Genomic DNA, 23868 nt, shown 5'->3' on the forward strand with positions numbered 1-23868 from the left:
GGACGAGTACATATCATGGCATACATGATAGATCCTTTAGAAGAAGCATATGTGATTTTACTCATGCGCTCTCGCTCATCCTGTGTCGAAGGACACTGAGTCTTGCTAAGAGTTATGCCGTGAGACATTGGCAAAAAGCCTTTCTTGGAATCATGCATCTTGAATCTATGTAAGACCTATATAAGTATCTTGACATAATCCAATAGTCTTATTTAATCTATCTCTATAGATTCTTATTCCAAGGATATATATAGCTTTTTCCATGTTTCATTAAGAAACAACCTCAAAGTATGTCATCTACATACAACACCAAGGAAAACTATGCTCCCACTAGTCTTCTTGTAAACGCAAGGTTCTTCTTTATTTCTAATGAAATCAAACTCTTTGATTGCCTCATTAAAACAAAGATTACAACTCCGAGATGATTGCTTCAAGCAATATATTGGAGTCAGGGCCCATCATAGCTTCCTCAAAGGGCGTAGGTTCATCACTATCTACTATCAATAGATCATATGATGATCCGTCACCCAAACCTCATATCTATCAGGTTCGTGACGTATCCTTTCGGACCTACGCACTTCAGGTTTCACAGGTGTAGATTCTACGACTCTTCGTAAATCTAATTGATCATCTTCCTAAGATGATGAAACCATCTCTTGTGTTTCTTGAACTTCTTCGAGTTGTACTTTACTCCCACTGTTCTTCTTAGAAAGAAATTATCTCTCAAGAAAAAACACCACTATGAGCAACAAACACTTTGTTCTCGCTGGGGTAGTAAAAGTAATAACCTTTGGTTTCTTTAGGACAACCAATGAAGTAGCATTCATCAGATTTAGGTCCAAGCTTATCCGTAAACATACGTTTGACATAAGCATTAGAACCTCAAATTTTCAGAAAAGACAAATTTGGAACCTTTCCAGTCCACATCTCATATGGAGTCTTCTCAACTGATTTTGATGGACATCTATTCAGCGTAAACGCAGACGTTTCTAGAGCGTATCCCCAAAAAGATGGTGGAAGATCTGCATGACTCATCATAGATCGAACCATATCTAATAAAGTTTGATTTCTCCTTTCGGACACACCATTCCATTGTGGTGTTCCTGGAGGAGTGGGTTGTGAAACAATTCCACATTCTCTCAGATGATCATTAAACGCTTGACACAAATATTCTCCACCTCGATAAGATCGAAGAGCTTTTATTTTCTTGTCAAGCTGATTTTGTACTTCATTCTGAAATTCTTTGAACTTTTCAAAAGATTCAGACTTATGTTTCATTAGATAAATATAACCATATCTACTGAAGTCGTCAGTAAATGTAATGAAGTACTGATAGTTTCCTCTAGCATGTATACTCATTGGTCCACATCCATGAGTATGTATAAGTTCCAAAAAGTCTTTGGCTCTTTCACTGTGTCCAGTAAAAGGAGCCTTAGCCATTTTACCCAATAAACAAGATTCACATATTTCATATGATTCATAATCAAATGAGCTCAAAAGTCCATCACTATGAAGCTTTTGAATGCGTTTCTCATTTATGTGGCCCCAACGACAATGCCAAAGAAAAGTCTGATTCGTGTCGTTAGACTTGAATGTTTTGGCACTAATATTATAGACAGGCACGCTTTGGTCTAGAATATAAAGTCCATTTTCTAATGGACCGCTACCATAAAAGATATCATTACGATCAAAGGAACAACACTTGTTTTTGATCGAAAACTGAGATCCTTCCAAATCCAAACAAGGAATGGAAATAATATTCCTACTTATAGCAGGTACATAGTAGCAATTCTTAAGTTCTAAAACCAAGCCTGAAGGTAAAGACAAGTGAAATGTTCCCACGGCTAATGCAACAACTCTTGCTCCATTTCCCACTCGCAGGTCCACTTGACCTTTCTCCAAAATTCTACTGTTGCTTAGGCCATTCATATTCGTACAAATATGAGCACCACAGCCGGTATCCAATACCCATGAAGTAGAACTAGAAATAGTAATATTTACTTCTATAACATAAATACCTCTAGACGATGTTTCAAAAGTCTTTTTCTTTTCAGATCTTCCAAGTAGGGTTTAAACTGTTGTTTGAGAACAATTCTCGGGTTTCGATACCATTGGAGGAAATTTGATCCATTCAATTTGTCCTTCTTAAGGGCATATTGGAATGAAAATGGGTTGTGAGGAGTTAACATTGCTGGAATAAAAGAATAGCGAATATTAATATGATGTTCAGGAATTAAAGAAATCTTAACAATTAAGAAAACTCATATTATATTCAAACAATTTCTTCAAATGAATATAATAATCCAAGATCCATATTTCACTAAAATTCGAGTGAGCTTCAAATGAGTTTAGCTATTTAGGTAAGCAACACTTTGCTAATTATATCAAATATAATTTTTGGTTGTCAGACGACATCTTATGTCTTATCCAACCTATGTCTCTAAGCCCAAAATCGTTTTGATAGCCTAGTCAAGTAAACCAATCTTAATTCATATGGTAACCGTTACTATCCACCTCACTCATGTAATTGCAGACACCTTGCTTTGGCAAGCTCATCTTACAACGAAACGAGCCTTGATAGTTGATAAGATTGGGTAGACATCAAAAGTACTTGAAATTAATTGAGGAACAAATTTTAATTTAATTTCAATTTATATTTAAAATTTATATCTAATATAAAATATAAATATAACTAATACATATCTAATATGTATTTTAATTGAATTATAAATAATTTATTTATTTTAATCTAATTAAAATAATATATTATTTATTGAATAATATTAGTTCTAATCCAATTAGAACGATAATAAGTTGATTTAACCAAATCAATATATATACATGTATATAAATATCTAAACCCATATCAACACTTTGATATTATCGAGATAATCCAAATATATTTATTTACATAAACAATTGAGACATTACTATAATGCATATATTAAAATGTAAATAATATATTTATACAAGCATCAACTACGAGACATGCAAGTTCAATTCAACACAATACAACATGTGAAAACTAATCGATTACAATAATCATAACCTAATTCTCTTAATTAGGAATGTGGGCCAAGCCCATGTAGACAATGTGACGTGAAAGAGATTATCATCTCTTGATTCCTTCACGTGTTTATGTATATATATTGTAGATTAAGACCCGCACCTTGCGCGGAATAAACATTATATATAAAACTTATTTTATGTATTATATGTTCTTACATATTATGAAATAATAAATATATATTGAATAATTAAAACTCAGTAACTATTACATATATAATTAAATTGGTGTGAACGTATAAATCAAATTTATTAATCCAAACAATTTTTTTAAAAAATTTGATAGGATATGTAATTAAATTTAAATGATATTAACATACATAGTATATTTTTAATATTAATGTTTATTAAATGATGATTTCTACTCATATGTTTTTTTTATCATGTGTATCTTTAAATTACTGATAAAATTTTTTTTATTGTGGGATTAATAATTTTAGTAATTTATAATTTAAAAAAAAATTATCAATGTTAGTTCAAAACTTTTATCAAAAAAAATTATTCAAAGTAAATTTTGAAATTAAAATATTTATTTATTCAATATGGTTTATAGTTTAATTTAGAATGATATATATACATTTATATTTTAAATCTTAATGATTAATTAAGTTAGACTTTTATTTATATGATTTTCTAATTATTTGTATTTTGTCATAACAAAAATTTTAAACCATGGATCGCAAAATTTGAATGTTAGACTTTTAACACTTTTAGTAATTTATAGTCATTTTTAAAAATTCAAAATATAACATATAAAGAAAAATCAAAATTTCTTATAATATGGTTATTGTGATTTTTTAAATTATTTTAATAGTTAAAAATTAAACAAATTTGATAGAAGATACATTATTTTTTTATCAGATCTTTATTATTCAAAATCATTAATTGTCATATATATTTTAGCCACATTAGGCAATTCCGTAATCTTTATTTAAGGAAATAATAAATGACATTAATAATGAATTTATGGTTAGTTTAATAAAAATCTTATTATATAATTAGATGGACCAACATATTTCTCTAATAATTCTAAGAATCATCCTAGTGATGACACGTGGCTACAAAAAGAAGTTGTAATGTTTCACAAATAATATATAGGAGATATATATCATATAAAACACATATATACATTATGATATTTCATTCCCATAATTCCAATATATATTATTGATCCAATTTGCTTAGGTGTGTGAACCTGTAGGATCATATAAAATTAGTAATAGATTCTCAATATATAGATTATAAGCGGTTTCTAGCAAAACATTATAACCACCTAATTTTATACGATTGTCGAACCTCGACTTACGACTTTAACAAAAGTAAGTACAAATGATTTTAGTACATTCCGGTACATAGCCTTTTATGTCATCTCTTGAATGGTCTTCATGGAACTTTCCTCCTTCCCACTTACCTTCAGTAATGCCTGTCAACGTCTTTGACTCCCTCATCCTCACCGCTTCCAAAATCTTCCACAGTGAACGTAACTGCGTCCATCTGGATGATCTCAACTCTGAATCAACAGTCATTGTGGTTGGTGACATTCATGGTCAGCTCCATGCATGACCTTCTCTTCTTGTTAAAAGACACGCTGGCTTTCCATGTCAAAACAGGTTTTATGTGTTTAACGGTGACTACGTTGATCGTGGTGCTTGGGGTCTCGAGACCTTCCTCATCCTCTTCTCCTGGAAGCTTGGTTCGAAAAAGCGAGGACCTCAACGCTTAGGGACCCCATTGCCAGGCGAGGTACCTCGCTTGTACGGCGCTTTGTTGGTACCTATATAAAAAGGTGATTGTTGAATATGCTCATGCTATGAACCAACGCGAATTAACTACAAGAAAGCAAAGAAAATTTAAGAGTAAATACTATTGAATCAAATGCCCGTTTTAATGTATATATTAATTATGTGAATGAATAAATATACAATTTCTTTGATTTGTATGTATAGTGCTTTCAAAACTCGATTTTCTTTTTCAATTAATTTTAAAAACAGTAATGTTTTTTAATTTTAAAAAGACTAAGTTCGGTCCAACTAATGCTGATCTTTTACCTGGTGCAAGACACTTCGAGAATTAATACTTTGGTCTTGGTTTCTATCTTAACGCTCATGTTTTTTTTTGGTTGTTTAGGTTTTGATGCCTGATAGAGTCTTCCTTCTCCGGGGTAATCATGAATCTAAGTACTGTACATCTATGTACGGTTTCGAAAAGGAAGTGCTTACAAAATACGGTGACAAGGGGAAACATGTGTACCTCAAGTGTTTAGGTTGCTTTGAAGGTCTTCCTTTGGCTTCCGTTATCTCTGGACGTGTCTATACAGCACACGGAGGGCTGTAGCAGCCCTGTTGTGCCTAAGAGAACAAAGGGAAAGAAGAACCCTCTGGTGCTTCGTCAAGAACCTGAGCTGAGCTCATTGAAGCTTGGTACTTTAGAAGAATTGATGCAAGCTAGAAGATCAGTTCTTGATCCTCCTTGGGAAGGTTCCAACTTGATTCCAGGAGATGTTTTATGGTCTGATCCTTCATTGATTCCAGGCCTTTCTCCAAATTAACAGAGAGGCATTGGTCTTCTTTGGGGTCCTGATTGTACTGAAGAGTTTTTGAAAAAGTACCAACTAAAGTTAATCATCAGATCACATGAAGGTCCAGATGCTAGAGAGAAGAGATCTGGCTTAGCTGGTATGGACTTAGGATATACAATAGATCACGATGTTGAATCTGGAAAGCTTATCACTATCTTCAGTGCTCCAGACTATCCACAGTTCCAGGTACTTCTCTGATGTAATCTGACACAGGAAGATTGATGCGGATCAAAATCTTTATCTTGTTGTTGTTGTGATACAGGCAACGAGAGAGAGGTACAGAAACAAAGGAGCATATATTATATTGCAGGCTCCTGACTTATCTGATCCTCTGTTTAGAAGTTTTGAAGCAGTTACTCCACGACCAAAGGTTAATGACTTCATCACTCTTTTAATGAAGGAATCACTGATCTTTTCTTTTTGATGTGACATTCGTTTTGTTTAAATGTGCAGGCGAATCCGTATTATGACTTTGAAAATGAGATGGATAAGTCTGCAATGGACGGCAACGAGGAACAAGCAGCAAGTCACTGATTGATTGTGTAAAACAACTGAAATGAAAGAGAATCTTGAAACTGAAGTTTTTTTACAGTTTTTTTTTTATAATTTGATAATCATTTTACACGAAGAAAAATGGAACCAAACGTTCATCAGTTGTTTTTATTAAACCGAACTAACCGGAAACGAAATGTAGGTAAATGTAGGAAACCTAATCTCCACGCTAATTACGGGGACAATCCACAGATAGTGGTGAGTCTCTTTGGTTTAGGTTTTAATGAGATAGTTGTAGAATAGGTAGATACATTGATAGTGTCGATTGATTTGAGGTTTCAACTAATGATTGCAGAGTAGCTGATAAAGTTGGTAAAGGATGCCTCACAGAACGCGGCCATTGATGGGGCTGTTGCTTTTCACAGGAATAAACGCGGTCTGACGCGGTTCTGGTGCAGACCATTACTCCAGTTTATGACTTTGTCTGCTTCTTGCCTTACTAGGAGAAACGGGAATGTATGTTTGTCCTAGAATAACTTTGGAGACAGACTTCTTATATTCCTAGTTAATTATTATGCTTAAGTATTTCTTTGTATTCATCTCCAAGTAACATCTAATGTGCATTGCTTTCCCTTCACTTTATGTTCTTGTGACTGAGATATTTGTTTGTGTATATGAGTCTAGCATAAATATTGAGGACTGTAGTCTGTAGATCAGATCAAACTAGCATTAGCGTTGATTTGCTTTAGCTGCATTCTGAATGATATATTTGGTTCTTACTGAAAGATAGTAATGAGATGTGGTTGATGCCTAGCTATTTCCTTAGGCTGTTTACTTTAAATCATTTCTTGCAATTGCTGTTTACCCTTTTTCGATTTTATCACGGGCTGCTGAACTAATAATGTATCATTTATTTTGTCTAAAGAGAGAACGAATCCGGCAGGGGCTTCAAGCAGCTTCATTATCAGTTGCCACAAACTCAACACATAAAGCTACTACTCAAGCATCTGCTAGATGATTCTCTCCATGTCATTCATTTTCTAAAATCACGAGACATCCAAAGTACTAACGCTTAAAGATGATAAACTGTCCTGTCCTGTCTACAGATAGTTTTTTTTTTTTTTTTGGTAAAAATATTAAATATTATACCAAGTTTTCAAGTTTGTGACAGAAATTACAAAGAAAACTAGTAGCGGATTACGGAATTAAACTAAACATCAAAACCTAATACGGAAAAAAAAAAGATTCAACCCGCAACGGGAATTCAAACTTTGATTACAAACATGATTTGAACAAAATGGTCTACATCTAACTAAACATCTTTAACTTCGCTCGACCACCTCTAAACCAGCGCATTCCGCTAAATAGTTCAGTTATCCTTAGACTATCAATCCCCGTTCTCAACTGTCTACAGATAGTTTCATCACTCATCCAAATATTCACATGATCTTCCCCATACCTCAATTCCAAAAAGGTTAGAACTTTTTGCTTGCAGCCCTTGAATGTTAGTTAAACTCGATCGGCCCCCTTTTGTCTTTCGATAAGATGTTATGAAGAACCTGAATCGGTCTGTTATATTTGCCAAAATAATGTCCAAGACGAAAGTGGTTTTAAAGTTTTGAGACATAAATATACAAAGACTCGCTCCCCCCATGTGGGTGTTGGTTTTGAGTCTTTTGACTGTGTACATTGTTCATCGACAAACTTCGACATGTACTCACCTCAATGTTTTTAATGCTTTCATGTGCATAAAGTTAGTGTCACAACAATAATTGTTAAAACTTCATCTCAAGCCTAAATTATTGTAAATATTAGAAAGAAAAGATAAAGATAACGAAAAACATATGTGTTGTGTGATGGAGACGAGACCATTCTGGAAGAGGTCACAACAAATGTCCCAATTAGAGACTATCTTAATAATCTAGAGTTGTGTCTTTTTGACTTTAATGCCATAATCGGACAATACCTATGAATTATGATGTATCAGGCAATGCAATAATGTCTTTGTTCAATTATTTTCCTAACTAGAGATGTGACAACTTGTCACTGACAAGCAGTGTTTTTAAATCCGACCCAGATCCGCGGCTGAACCGATAAATCCGGTGACCCAGAAAAAATTCGGTTTGGGTTTTATGAAAAACTCAATATTTAAAAACCCGCAAAAATTTGCAAAAACCCACTAAAACTCGGAATCCGATACCGGTTGAACCACCGGTTGGACCAATAGATAACTTTTTTTTTTACTTTTTAATTATGTTTTTAGATTTTGTTTTATATTCTAAATTTTCAACTAAGAAGTTAGGTTTTCATTTTTTCAATTTTATATTTATGATTTTTAGATTTTGATGAAGATTTTACTATGCCACCTGAAGAAAATGAAGTGAACAATCGTAGAGAGAACCAAAATTAGTTGATGTGATTTAGTGTTAGTTTTTTTTTTGTTATTGACTATTTATAACAATGATGTTTTACTTTTGGTTTATTTTAGATTTGAAGTTTAATTTACTATTTACATTAGAATCCAGATATGAAAAACCTGCATATTAAAGTCAAACACAAAACTAACCTCATTTTTTTTTGAAAATTGGTTTTGCCCTATTCACCCCACAAGTTCATATAATTTACGAAAATGCCATCAATTTTTTTTTTTTTTCGAAAATGACATCTTTATTCTCTCACCCTCATCATCTTCAAGTAATTACAAGATTGCCATTGTCATCAATACCACAACCACCATGAACAACCAATTTGAAGCTCTTAATGCTCCCAAAATCGATTTACCCTTCTTCTTTTTCCATTCTTGTGAACTAAACACAACATATCTCTCACTTTCTCTCCACAATGAGCTAAAAAAACCCAAGATTTTGATTCTAAAATTTTTATGGTTCATAGAGTCATAGAAGCTAACGATTCTGGGTGGGTGACTTTCGTTTGTGATTCTGTGTGCTTGGAGAAGCCTTATGTATGCTAAAGAACTTATCTCACCAATTTAAGGTATGACATCGAGTTTTTTTCCAGATCTGTTCGTCAGACGACTTACTTGGGAAGTCGTCTGGCTGTAGACGACTTACCTGGAAGTCGTCTGGCTGTAGACGACTTACCTGGAAGTCGTCTGGTCAACGCAAAGGTTATTTTTGAAATTGACTTTGAAATCTGTAACCTGAGACGACTGAAAGTTAAGTCGTCTACTATTGTTTGGTTTCAAAAAAATTTCCAAAGAACCTAGACGACTTACATTTCAGTCGTCATAGGTTAGTTTTGCATTTGACTGGATAATTACAGAATTTTGACTTCCCCAGACGATTTACATTTCAGTCGTCTGTCGAAAATTAAAATAATAATATTTTTCTAAAAGTAAACGACTTACAATTAAGTAGTCATAGGTTAGTTTTGCAATTGAAAAAAAAACTTCAAGATTTAATTATACACAGACGACTTATAATTCAGTCGTCCACCAGACGACTTACAAGTAAGTCGTCGAGGATTTTTTTCCGAGATTCTGGTCAAACCTCGTAAATCCTGGACGACTTACATTTCAGTCGTCTCGTGGACGACTGAATTATAAGTCGTCTGTATATAATTAAATCTTGAAGTTTTTTTTTCAATTGCAAAACTAACCTATGACGACTTAACTGTAAGTCGTCTACTTTTAAAAAAATATTATTATTTTAATTTTCACTAGACGACTGAAATGTAAGTTGTCTAGAAAAGTCAAACTTCTGAAATAATCCAGTCAAATGCAAAACTAACCTATGACGACTGAAATGTAAGTCGTCTAGCTTTTTTGGAGTTTTTTTTTAACCAAACAATAGTAGACGACTTATTTTTCAGTCGTCCGAAATAACAGATTTCAAAATCAATTGCAAAAATAACCTCTGTGTTGACCAGACGACGTATAGTTTAGTCGTCTGGACAACTTAGATTGAAGTCGTCCGCGTCTTCTCCGCTAGTTTTTAAGTCTTCTACGTTAGTTTTTGAATAACTTGTATTTTTAAGAGTGATAAGTAACTTCAAGATATGTAAAACTCATATTTACAAAATATGTTCTCTCCCTTAGTTTTACTAAATTTGACTAAGTTTTTCAACGCAAACTTATAAAAAAATATGATATGCTTTGACTAGTTACTATTGTTTGTTTCCATCTCTTAATGATGACTATTGTTATGAGTTGGAAGAAGTTGTATCAATATGAAGCTACCAACATTCTTGTTTATTAAGATGAGAAAAGGCCATTGGAGTTTATTATTGCATATGAGAGATCCAAAGATAAGAAAAAGGCTACTGAAGTCTATTATTTCATTGATTTGTAAATGTGTAAACACATTGTTAGCACATTTAATACATCTTGGAAAACATTATTACTGATTTTACAAAAAATTCACAACTAAAAGAGTAGACATGCAATTCACAAAACAAACCACAAACAAAACTATTATAGATCATTCCTCTACAAAGACAAGCTTGGATTCCACTTGAGTAGACAAGACCAGACGACTTTTAAGAAGTCCAGACGACTTCTAAGAAGTCCAGACGACTTCTAAGAAGTCCAGACGACTTCTAAGAAGTCCAGACGACTTCTAAGAAGTCCAGACGACTTCCAGGAAGTTCAGACGACTTTGTCAGAAGACTTTTAGGAAGTTCAGACGACTTCCAGACGACTTTACAGGAAGTCCAGACGACTTTTAGGAAGTCCAGACGACTTTCAGACGACTTCCAGACGACTAACAAGTAAGTCGTCCCAGAAGTCTTCCAGATCTGAAAAACCTGCATATTAAATCCAGATCTGAAAAACCTGCATATTCAAAAACGTTCAAATGGCTTAAAAACAGAAAAAATGAGTGGAAGATTAGATAAATCTACCTTTACAGAACACACAAAAATACATATCTAAAAATAATAGATCTACCTTTAAATTAGTGGAAGATGAGTACCATCTAATTAAAAACCTGCAAAAAAGATAGATTAGTAAGAAAGACATGAGACAAAACTGAAAAATTCATATAAAGTTTGGTGTTTTCAAGTCAAAGAGATTAGAGTGGGTTTGGAGAGTTTTAGTTTGGGAAAAAAGTAAGAACTTTATACAACAAGAAATTACCAAATGAAGAAAATCAGACATAAGAACTTACCAAAACGCTCAGAAAAATCCAGACGACTTCCTGGAAGTCCAGACGACTTTGTCAGAAGACTTCCAAGAAGTCCAGACGACTTCCAGGCGACTTCCAGACGACTAACAAGTAAGTCGTCTCAGAAGTCTTCCAGATCTGAAAAACCTGCATATCCAAAAACGTTCAAATGACTTAAAAATAGAGAAAATGAGTGGAAGATTAGCTAAATCTACATTTATAGAACACACAAAAATACATATCTAAAATTAATAGATCTACCTTTAAATTAGTGGAAGATGAGTACCATTTGATTAAAAACCTGCAAAAGAGATAGATTAATAAGAAATACATGAGACAAAACTGAAAAATTCATATAAAGTTTGGTGTTTTCAAGTCAAAGAGATTAGAGAGAGGTTGAAGAGTTTTAGAATGATGAACATTACATTTTTGTTGCAGCCATTTGAGAGGAGGAGAGAGAATGTGTAAATTTTTCTTTATATAGGGAGACAAAAAATCCAATTAGGTTAAATATTTTTGACTCAGACGACTTCCTAGACGACTTACATTTCAGTCGTCTGTTGAAGAAATTAAAACAGACGACTTACATGTAAGTCGTCCAGAAGAGTTTAATATTTTTAGTGGGAAATTAAATATTTTTAGCGGGAAACTAAAATAGAAGACTTTCCAGACGACTTACAAGTAAGTCGTCTGGTTTAAATTATTTAAGCGGGAAAATAATTTTTTTAAAAAAATTTAGGCGGAAATATTTGGACGACTTACATGTAAGTCGTCTGTTTTAATTTCTTCACCAGACGACTGAAATGTAAGTCGTCCGAGTAAAATGATCCGGTTAGGTTAAAACGTACATTGGTAAAATTAAAGGTTCGGTACGATGTGGACGCCTGAAATATACGTCGTCCGGGTAAATTATTCAACAGACGACTGAAATATAAGTCGTCCACACCCTAAACATAACCCCTAAACTTAATTATCTAATTAAACACTTCATAAAACCAAATCAAACTTGAAAAGTGTTTACTATACACAGAAATAAACACATATAGGTGAAAACTAATTTTTGAAAAAAACATTTTAGTTTTCCAAAATCTAACCCTAACAATACATACAATACTACAACATATGTTTGCCAAACTCCTAAACCAAAGTATTTCATGATTCACTACTTCCACTCATCTATATTCAAAACAAATCAATTTTATCATATCTTAATTTATATCACTTAAAACTGTTTATAATTACTTGATTTTTATTTTTCACGCATCAAAATATTTTTTTACAAGATTTATAAATTATTTTTAAAATAAACTGGTACCAGACGACTTACACTTCAGTCGTCCAGACGACTTCCAACATCTCAGACGATTTACTGGGGCTATATTCGTAAAAATGGCTTCTGTTTTTTTGTTTGGTCACAAGAGGTTGAGCTGTAATTTCACTAGGCTTTTAGGTTAGTTTTGCATTTGATTCAAGTTTGGGTATAGGTTTGGGATTAAAATCAAGTTGTGGGTTAGTTTTGGCAAAAACCCCTTTAATCTTTATGAATTTTATGTCTTGATTTTTTTAAATGTCATAAATCTTAACTTGTTACAAAAAAAATTTAAATAATCTAAACTTTTTAAATAGTCTAAACTATTTTTTGATATTTTGTGTGTCAAATGAAAATAAAATATAAAAATAAAGTTAAGTATTTTCTAAATATTTTTTAAACATAAAATATATACATATCCAAACAATTATTTTATGTCTTAAAAACATTTTGAAAATATTAAACTTTAGTTCCGATATTTTTATTTTCATAGCTAATATGTTACTATATAATAAAATTAATTTATTTATTAATCCGCGTTTCATCCGCGGTTGACCTAGTGATCCGGTAAATCGCAGTGTTCGGGTCGGATTTAAAAACATTGCTGACAAGCATATAACTTGTGTTTAAGTCGATGTGATGATCGGAAGATCGGAAGGTCTACTCACCCTCATATGGCTGGCGTAGTATTATGGCAGCAAAACCACTCCTAAAATCGGGCCTACGAAAGACTATTGGGGCAGGACAAAACACATGTGTTTGGTCCGAGCCTTGGATCCCGGACATTGAGGCTCGCCCACCGAGACCGTCTGATCGAATTACTCATAGACACCCAAAACTCCTTGTCCATTCCTTCATTAGGCGTGATACAAGGGATTGGGAAACTAACATGTTACTAGAATACTTTCATCCTGAGGATATCCCGTTAATACTCAAACTACGACCAAGTAATACGTGGTCGATGGATGGGTACGCGTGGAACTTTACAAAATCGGGCGCTTATTCAGTAAAATCAGGATATCACCGTTTACAAAAGGCAAAATTGGGTGATGATGAAGCTCATATTGTACAACCGAGTATTACTGGTTTACAGAGCCATGTGTGGAGTATCCCCGCTCCTGGGAAGATGAAACACTTTATGTGGCAAGCTTTGACAGGATGTATAGCGACAACTGAGAGACTCGCCTATAGACACTTGGGCACCGATAGGAGCTGTCCTAGATGTGGTGACCCTGAGGAAACCATTAACCACCTCCTCTTTGAATGCCCCCCAGCCCTCCAGGTGTGGGCTTTATCGGACTATTCGTCCCTTCCGGGTTACTTCCCGAGTACCTCTGTTTATCAAAACATGAACTTCCTTTTTTGGAAGAAGAGAAACGTGGCCTCTATGGAACCACTTATTGAGACTTTCCCATGGATCTTATGGTACATTTGGAAGGCTCGCAATGATAAAATTTTCAATGGTAAGGATATCTCCCCTTTGGATACCCTTCAGCTAGCTTCCCTTGAAGCTGAATGTTGGAGAAAAGCTAATTTACTGGAGGAGGGAGAAGAAGAGGAGCAACATCTTGCTCCGCCGCTGGTTTCGCCTCTTCCTGTCGACCCCCAACGTCCGACCTGCCAAATCGATGCATCATGGATCGATAATAGCACGGTTAGTGGCTTAGGGTGGTTCTACAAAGATCAAATGGGAGTCGAAAGATTTGGACTACAAGGTTGCAGGAAAAGCCTATCAAGCCTCCATGCAGAGATGGAAGGACTCATATGGGCGATGTCCTGTTTGCGAGAATTACAGTACACCGTGATTCATATCGAGACAGACTGTTCCGACATGGTAGATATAATTGCTAACCCTACTGACTGGCCGGCCTTTGCCTCTGAGTTAGCTTCCTTCCGATTTCAACGAGCCGGTTTCTTGGAGTTCAACATCAGCCATATACCGAGGACTAGGAATTCTCGTGCAGATTCTCTCGCCAAGGAGGAAAGGTGTACCGGTGTTCTTTTTTCTCATATAGATCAGACTCAGCCGGATAGAGCGTCTATTCGGAACGACTCAAACCCGACTACCACTTGATCTTAAAAGATGGGCGTCGACAAAAAAAAAAAAAAAAAAAAAAAAAAAAAAGTCGATGTGATGATAGCCGGTGGATATTTAACTGTATCCATAGTTGCATACTTTAAGGTTATGTGTATCCTATCCAATCAAACATCTTGTCACTCATGTAATTTCTTTGACCGTTTCAACAAAACACAAATATAAAAGATAATTTGAATTTCTATTTGGAATTTTTAGGTTTTTAAGTTTATGGAATATATATGAGTAATTTGAACTAGGGCTGGACAAATTATCCATAAAATTTAATCTGATTCATTATTTGTTTTGATTCGATCCAAAAATTTCGGATATGTAAAGCTTCGATCGAAACAAATAGAAAAATGTAATATCCGTAAAAAACGAAACAAATCACCAATTTTATTTTTTGGAAAGCCGGATATTCGATCTGATCCGTATATTTATTGATATGTAATGTAATTGTATATACAAATTACTATATCTATACATATTTTATTATATAATTTGGTTAATTTTTTATTTTTTGTTGTTTTTTTCAAATTTTGGTTTCGGTTATTGCATATCCAATTTAATTTTTATATTGAGTCAAATGTTAACATATGAGTTTTCTTATTAAGTTTATTAATATTGAATTTTTCTTTATAATTTATGTTAAAAATGTTAGTTTTTTCATATGATATTATTATTATTATTTTAAATTGATATTTTAAAAGTTTTAAATTTAATTTTAATGTCATATATTATTTTTAATTTTTTTTTGATATAATTAGCGGATCAAATCGAATAATCCGCGAATACTTAAAAATACTCCGGATATCCAGAATTTTCTAGATCGAAGCGAATCAAATATGTAGATATTCATCTGGGACCGAGCGGATCACGAATACTGCAAATTTTTCTAATATTCGCTTCGTGCCCATGCATAATTTGAACTGGATTGTTTTGGGCTTAAATTTAACAAAATGTAGCAAAAATTACTTTTCAGAAAAAAGATGGATACTTATTTTCAAGTTTATACCTTGATCGCTAACAAAATAAGAATACCTAGAACTGTAGACAAAACTGAATATGTCATTTGGAACTCACGAAAATATTGACCAGCTTCTACACTTCCACACGTATGCATGACTCATACGGTCTTACAATCTAATATGTGTTACGCGTGTGAATGTCCAAACATGTTCATACAATTAATTTACGATCTATGTGATATCTCTGATCCTGAATTTGTGTGGATTTGTATGTAACGAGCAACATGAATTAATGAAATGGTTTATATAATCATAAAAGTTTGGGATTAATGGAATGCATAAAAATACAGCTCAGTTTCACAAAGAAAAGTTGAGCACTAGACAAAAAGTCACAAAACAAATAACGATTGAAAGTTGAAACGTAATATCACGTCACAGGTTAAGCAAACAAAAAGAAAGTAATTTACTTCTTAACCCGTTACTCTTTGACATTTTTGTCAAAAGGAATAAAGATTTCAAGAGTTTTGAATCTTTAATACAGTACGGAAACGCAAGTGACTAACAATAAAGACAAGTAAATTAGTTTGAATGAATTCTAAAACGTTTTTTTCGTTCTCAAATTTCCCATTAAAATTTGAAAAAATTGAACGGACAAGAGAGATCGTTAATGCGGAGAGAGAGGTAAAAATGAAACGCTGAATTAAAGTAGTATTAAACTTACCGGTGATGTTGGAATTATTATTATGTGAAGAGGGACCCCTATGCAATTAAAGCCTCTGTACAAGCTTCTACACCTTTCTCTCATACACGACAAGTGGAAACCAGATTACCGTGCGGTTAAATAACAAAACTATATATTATAATCATTATACAGTAAAAACACTATTAGTATTATTAACTGTCATTATGCGATTCGAAATTAATTGGTTTACAAAAAAATAAATAAAATTATTAAAAGTTAAAAAATGCAATTTTGACATGTGCAAAAGCACCGGCCATGGCGCCTTTATTACCAACCATCTGCTGCTGCTCTTACGGATAGTGAAAGAGAAGCTACAATTTTTCCAAATTTTATCACAAAAATATTATTTTCGATATTTTCTTTACATAAAAAAATATCTTAGAAAGAGAAAGAGAGAGAGACTGTGATCGATGGCGGAGGAGGAGATGGTGGCTGGTGATGTTACAGGTCCGCCTCGTAAGGTTCTCATCATATCTGCTGGGGCTAGCCACTCCGTAGCTCTTCTCAGTATGTATCTCACTCTTTTTGTCGGTTACAAGTCTTTATACGTTGTACATGGATTCTCTTGATCTGAGCTTTCACAAACTCTAGATCGTTTAATGGATAAAGAGGAAGCAAAGGATGTGATAGTTTCATGTTTTGATTATTGTAGCTGGGGACATTGTTTGCTCATGGGGCAGAGGAGAGGATGGACAGTTAGGTCATGGAGATGCAGAGGATAGACCTTCTCCAACTCAACTAAGCGCCTTGGATGACCACCAAATCGTTTCAGTTACCTGTGGTGCTGACCACACGGTTGCTTATTCTGAATCACGCAAGGAGGTCTACAGTTGGGGATGGTTTGCTTCTCTTAAACATCTTTCTTTCATTTTGTTTTGTTCACAGAGATTCTTTGATGTATTTGGAATGATATGATGACCACTCGTTTACTGGCTAGATAGATTTTGTTTTCTTTAGTACATTCATTTGGACAGACTTTTAAGCTTTGCTTCCATGTGTGTCTTTATTTTGGCAGGGGTGACTTTGGGAGATTAGGACATGGGAACTCTAGCGACTTGTTTACTCCACTGCCTATCAAAGCACTGCACGGTATTCGTATAAAGCAGATTGCCTGTGGGGATAGTCACTGTTTGGCTGTTACTATGGACGGAGAGGTGCAGAGGTATTTACTCTTACTTACCTATTCTTCTTCTACTTATATCGCAGCTCAGTGTTGTCACTTGTTAATACTTACCTTCAAGTGTGTAATAATTTTATATGTTTGGGTTATTGTGTACATTCCTGTCTTGTTGATGACAACATACCTTTTTTGATTTCTCTGTATATAAAGCTGGGGACGCAACCAGAATGGTCAACTTGGTCTGGGTGACACAGAAGATTCTCTAGTGCCTCAGAAGATTCGAGTCTTTGAGGTTAGTGTCCCCTATATATTCTTCTAGTGGCATAATGTTAACATCTTTTTATCATAGTAGCTTCCTGAACTTACACCAAAGACAGCTTTGTGCATCACAATTGAGTCAATGTTGGGTCCATTTACGCAACTTTGTTCTTCTTAAAGATACTAGTTATTTGGTGGATATATATTCAACGTATAACGTGTGTTATGCTATCTGCTAACACGGATACAAGGTAGTGTCTGTTGACAATTTCTATGGCCTAGTAAATGAGAAGATTCAACTATAGGAGACTGTAAGTTTATGTAATTAGGCTGGTTAATCCAGAGTGTTACTTACATCAACACTTCGAAATTTGGTAATGGGTGCAGGGATTACGAATCAAAATGGTAGCAGCTGGTGCAGAACACACTGCTGCGGTGACAGAAGATGGTGATCTTTATGGATGGGGATGGGGACGATATGGAAATTTGGGTTTAGGTGACCGCAATGACCGCTTGGTTCCTGAAAGAGTTACCTCTGCTAGTGTAAGAATCTATCAGAATCTTCTTCTATTACTATTATACGCACCTGCTACTTGGTTCAACTTGCATTTGAAACTCAGTAATACATAAAATAAATCGAAGTTAGTTCAATGAAGCCATATATGGTTGTGGGAACTACAATTTGTAGGGTGAGAAGATGTCTATGGTTGCTTGTGGATGGCGGCACACAATAGCAGTTTCTTATTCTGGAGCATTGTATACTTATGGATGGAGCAAATATGGACAGTTAGGACATGGGGACTTGGAAGATCACCTTGTTCCTCACAAACTGGAAGCGCTGAGCAACAGCGTTATCTCCCAGGTTTACCTAGCTAGACTTTAAAAACTCTATATCTACATCTGAAATATCCATCAGATGGGATTAATATTTGGATAATTTTCTTATTCTAGATGAATGAACAAAGTAGTAAGAGTTTCTGACAGTTTATCTCGTTGTATATGTTTGTGCTGGTTGTGTTCTTATGTCTCAACATCTTATGAACCTTTTTTGGTTAATTTATTTTTCCAGATTTCGGGAGGTTGGAGACATACAATGGCATTGACTTCTGATGGGAAACTATATGGATGGGGTTGGAATAAGGTCAAGAATTTCTGGACCTTATATTTAGTAGTAATGTATAAGTAACACACACTATGATGTTCTAAGCTTTAATCTACACATTCATCTTAGACTTGCATTCAGTTGCGTTATGCATGCACGTGAATAGTATGTATTAAGTAAAATTCGATAAGGCTTTGTTAGCAAGACATGGAATGCATATATTGGGTTAATTTAAGTAACTCACCTTGAATAGGACAAGCTTCTAATGTACTTTCGTTTTAGCATGCAGTTTGGGCAAGTAGGAGTGGGCGATAACCTAGATCAGTGTTCTCCTTTGCAAGTTTGGTTTCCCGACGATCAGGCATGCTTCTTATCTTACAATGACCCCTTACAAGACTTTAACCAGACAGCTTGTCACACTCTTTTTCTAATATACACACAAATATCTTTGTGGAACAGAAAGTAGTTCAAGTCTCATGTGGATGGAGACATACATTGGCTGTGACTGAAAAAAATAATGTGTTTGCTTGGGGGAGAGGTACAAATGGACAGCTCGGCATTGGAGAGTCCATTGACAGGTAAAAGTTGTGATCATCTTATGTTTTCAGTTCCATATATGCCTTTTGGTTTTATGAACAGAAACATGAAGATTGACTATTGATCTTCTGTGTGGTTTTTAGGAACTATCCTCAGATTATAGAAGCATTGAGCGTTGATGGAGAAAGTGGACAACATATAGAGTCTTCTAATTTTGATCCATCTTCAGGTAAAAAATTACCGTTAAACTATTCTTGAAACGGGTACAACTGAGCTAATATTTTCAATTGCTCCGTTACTATGTTGCAGGGAAAAGCTGGGTGTCACCGGCAGAGAGATATGCAGTTGTTCCTGATGAAAAAACTGTGAGCTTCTATTTTTCTTCTTTCTTCCTAAGAAGCTCTCTAATACATTAACTTCCTCTTAGCAAATGGAACAATTATAGTTTTTTTTTGGCATGTGCAGACATCAGTGAACGTCATTGATAGTACATTTGGTTTCAGGAACAATGATGAAGAATATATGTGTTGATTCATTGGTATTGTTTTTTGTATGTCAGGGACAAACGGATGGTTCAAGCAAAGGCAATGGAAGTGATATGAGTGTCCCCACAAACTGATGTCAAGCGTGTGTTCGATTTTGAGTTTTCTTTTTTGGTCGTTTTTGTTTAGTTCGTGTTTTGTAACTTAAACTCCAGAGTCGTCTCTTTATTTTAACCATAATAATGTCTTACGAATTATGTGGTTTTCTCTTACGATTGCACTTCTGATCAAGCATGTTCCATGTTCTATATATTCTTTTAAGCATCCCGACAATTAGATTATCTAATGAAGTTTGGAACTAGAGAAATTAGTAAACATGCATTAAATTCGCTAAATATTCCTAGCTATAATATTCTAAGTGCAGCGTTGAAAATCTTCTATCTGAGTGGATTCTCTTTAAAGAGCAACCATCCAAATTGCTGCTTTGAGTGTTTCTCTTTCTGTGTCGGGTTACTTGCTCAGTTATTCGAAAATTGATGTCACTTAGATAGATTCGATTCCATGTATGTTTTAGTACCTTCATTTTTTCAGTTCCATGTCACATCTTTTAAACTCTCTGAAGATTCTTCCCGTCTCCTCCACGAGTGTCCCACATTTTCTTATTTTGTTGTATTTTTTTTTTCATAAGAAGCCAAGCAAGTGGTGTAGAAATTTTCTTTTCACCAACATATGTTCTATAGTGTGCCAATGTTAAGTTTAATTTGTCGTATTAAAATTTTGAAGAAAAAAATAACACACACAATTAGATAATTATGATGTGTGTATTGTATTATATGCGTGTTCAATTTATACATCTTATCAAGTCTCAATAGTTTATTTCTTTGAATGCATGTGGTTGACAACAAATCAAATTAACAAACTTTACGTCGATTATAAATTCACAACATATGATATTTAAATGAATTACGTAAAGGTTAAATTATACGAAAACAAAGAAGCTTTAACATTATTCACATTTCACCAAAATGAAATATGTTAACGATCAAATTTTGAATCGTTTGTTTCTCTCCTCTCATTTTCATCATCATCGATCGTCATGGTTTTGCTTAATAAGTAGTTTTGAACGGCTTGTAAACCTTAAGGTCAAGCATTACTCCGACGACTGAGCCAACTCCGGCCACCACTGTGACCACTAAACAACCACAGCTCAACATCTGTAGACAAACCCACTTCATACTCCACCTCTCAACTTTCCTCTGTTTTATATACATCTCCACGGGAAAATAAACCGTCAAAGGCCAAAACGCTAACGCTCCCAATATCCCCACGACGTCGTTGAAAAACGGCATAAGCATAGATATCACAGTGGTCAAAACCACAAAACAAGACCGGAAAACTGTTCTGAAAACGTTGACTTTGTACGGTGACCTAACTCCAGGGAACCTGATTTCGAATTCCTTGGAGACCAAGTCACTATTAGGAAACCTAGCAGCTGCTTGTTTTTCGACAAACGCGAAAATAGGCTGAGCAAAGACTTGGTAAGCTCCAACAAGGTGGACAACAATGGCGGCGTTAGCCACGTCGAGGAGCCAAAACGGATTGTAGAAACCGAACCCGGTTAAGAGGTTTCCTGGTGCAGCATCTCCGAAAGCAGCATAGCCCATGCAACCACATAGCATGTAAAACGTCGTCGTAACGGCAATGCTTATTCTTGTGGCGTTCTTCATCGTTTTTGATTCAGCTGGTGGAGATCTTACCGTGTCTTGAATCTCGATAAGGACAACAGAATATGAATAAGCAAAGGCAATGTCTCCAAGTGCTTGGAACGTTCTCCATATCTTCTGTGTCTGAGTCACTGCTCCGATGCTTATTCCAGTGAGACTTCCCTTGAAGACTCCATTTGCTGAAACCCATTAACGCACTCTGGTTTGTTTGTAGAATTTTTTTTATAAAGAATCTTATATGGAAAGATCTTCAAAAATAGTAACTTTAAAAAATTTACCATAGCATCAAAAAAAATTTCCAAATAATATTTATTAAATGATTAAATTACTCCAAACCTTACTCTTAAATACTAAACCATAATCACTAAATCCAAATGTTATATATTTTTCAATTTTATATAAATACTATTTTGTAAATTTGTCTTTTATGTGCTATTTTGAGATTAAAATGTCATTTTATTGCTATTTGAATGTATTTTTCATCTTTTCTGAAATTTTTAGATGTTTTTTTTCCTGATAATTCGGGGTATCCTAATGCGAATACCCGACTAAACTCCTAGGAGGCAGTCCACCGGTGAAGGTGAAGGCGAGTTAAATCTAAGTGATAAATTTCGAATCCGTAGCATTTAGCACATTTCCGAGTTCACTGTGCCACTCGGTCACAGCCATGTGGTTAGATTTTTTGTTATTACCTGCAACCTGAATGATACCGAGAGCTAAACCGATTGAAGAGTATGTGAATGACATGATGGCTGCAACTGTGGAGAGCCACCAAATCTGGTGAAAGTCTTTGATCGTAGAGAGCAAGATCTCAATCACACCAAACATGATCATGTACGGATTGCTTGACATGTGACATAGGTTCTTCCCTCCGCTCTCGTGGAAACAGTTGGATCTCTTGATAGCCCTAAAGAAAACACTTGACTTTTAGGGTTTTGTCTGATTATTTATATCAAAAGAAACTTTCTTAGAGACACTCACATCATGCTTATAGATGATGCGATAGTGTACCCGATCGTGGTACCGAAAAGATTCAAGAACTGCATCAAACCACAAATCTTGAACCGAAACCCACCTATCATAACACATAACCGGACAGAATAAGGCATAAGAAAGCAAAGTAGAGCAGAGTTATTCTGCTTTACAAATAGTATCATTTTAATATTTTTTATTTGTTACACAAAAAATATCATTTTAAAATTCTAACACAATTTATGTATATTTCAACATCAGTATTAGTTACAAAATATTTTGATTTAATGTTAATTATTTTAGAAGTTATTAGTTGAATAAATATAATTTCGCTAATTATTAAAAGAATAACCGAATTTTTAAAATTTGTGGAAATTAAAGTATCAAAATAACACTTTATAAAACATAATGAATGGTTTATAGTACCGAGAATTGATTGGACAGCATCCATGTAAGTATAGTTTCTCTTTCCGGAAACAGGATCTCCGGTTCTGTAGCAGTCACTGAGAAGAGTGGTAGAGTAGTAAGTGACAAAAGAGAACAAGAACATCACTGCAGGACCAGCGATCCAACCAAGTTGACCTATGGCCCATGCCAGCGAGAGAACACCAGATCCAATTACAGCGGTTAAAATATGCGCACTTGCGGTCCAAACCGTCCCTGAAAAAGATGAACATTCATCTATTATCATGGCCTGACTCTTTTTACGTACTCTCTAAGCTAGAATTAACCATTAGTCCATTACATAGGTTTATTGTTACTTTACCTGATCTCTTAGGTCGACCATCGTCATCGAAACATTTGAAAGCTGGTCGAGGAACATCCATCTAGGTTTAGTAAGACGTTACAAAGAGAGTCAATATTAGTTCGAAATACTGTTATAAGTAACGATATTTGGGGGTAAATATATATTTTCTAAGAGAGAGAGAGAGAGAGAGAGAGAGAGTAGTTATAGAGTACCTCTTGTTTTTGAGCCTTGAGAATAAGCAATGGACAAAGAAAGAAATGCAAAGGAGATCGGTGGTGAGAGCAATATTGCTGCTGCATTTATGATTGTTTGGGTCATATCTTTTATAAGCCATCAAAAGTGGAGAGAAGAATCTTTTCTTATTTCTTCGGTACACGAAATTATTATTTATTTTTATTATTTTTATATATGCACTATCGGTTGATCTTGTCGGCTTCGGAACGAACGCAATTAGTGTTACAGAGTAAACTAGTCCAAAATACCATATTACTTGAACTAAGTTTGAAATATCTGGATTGTGACCTACCATATTAACCATTTAGGACGAAACTTAAGTCCAAACCGGTAAAG

The 23868-nt window shown here is 34.5% G+C and overlaps 2 protein-coding genes and 1 pseudogene across 3 annotated transcripts; 2 read left to right on the forward strand and 1 right to left on the reverse strand.

The window, feature by feature from the left end:
* The first annotated feature begins 421 nt into the window (after positions 1-421).
* On the forward strand, positions 422-7341 carry LOC106367369 (annotated as a pseudogene).
* Positions 7342-16598: 9257 nt separating this feature from the next.
* On the forward strand, positions 16599-20178 carry LOC106348096 (ultraviolet-B receptor UVR8). Of its 2 annotated transcripts, none has more exons than XM_013787765.3 (12): positions 16599-16862; positions 17008-17194; positions 17371-17517; positions 17686-17767; positions 18121-18276; positions 18422-18595; positions 18803-18874; positions 19125-19196; positions 19295-19413; positions 19516-19601; positions 19682-19737; positions 19932-20178. In XM_013787765.3, the coding sequence occupies exons 1-12, from the start codon at positions 16766-16768 to the stop codon at positions 19989-19991; spliced, it is 1308 nt and encodes a 435-aa protein (XP_013643219.1). In that variant the 5' UTR covers positions 16599-16765; the 3' UTR covers positions 19992-20178. The 2 variants fall into 2 exon arrangements, with proteins under 2 accessions (XP_013643219.1, XP_013643211.1); XM_013787757.3 differs by having other exon boundaries at positions 16608-16862; positions 19838-20178.
* Positions 20179-20765: 587 nt separating this feature from the next.
* Positions 20766-23612, reverse strand: LOC106348111 (amino acid permease 4). Its single transcript, XM_013787776.3, has 6 exons — positions 23511-23612; positions 23317-23377; positions 22977-23210; positions 22560-22653; positions 22271-22485; positions 20766-21757 (listed from the first exon to the last, which is right to left on the reverse strand). The coding sequence occupies exons 1-6, from the start codon at positions 23595-23597 to the stop codon at positions 20961-20963; spliced, it is 1488 nt and encodes a 495-aa protein (XP_013643230.2). The 5' UTR covers positions 23598-23612; the 3' UTR covers positions 20766-20960.
* Between the last annotated feature and the right edge of the window lie 256 nt (positions 23613-23868).

The sequence above is a fragment of the Brassica napus genome, chromosome C3 (assembly GCF_020379485.1).
Source record: "Brassica napus cultivar Da-Ae chromosome C3, Da-Ae, whole genome shotgun sequence".
NCBI classification, from domain to species: domain Eukaryota; kingdom Viridiplantae; phylum Streptophyta; class Magnoliopsida; order Brassicales; family Brassicaceae; genus Brassica; species Brassica napus.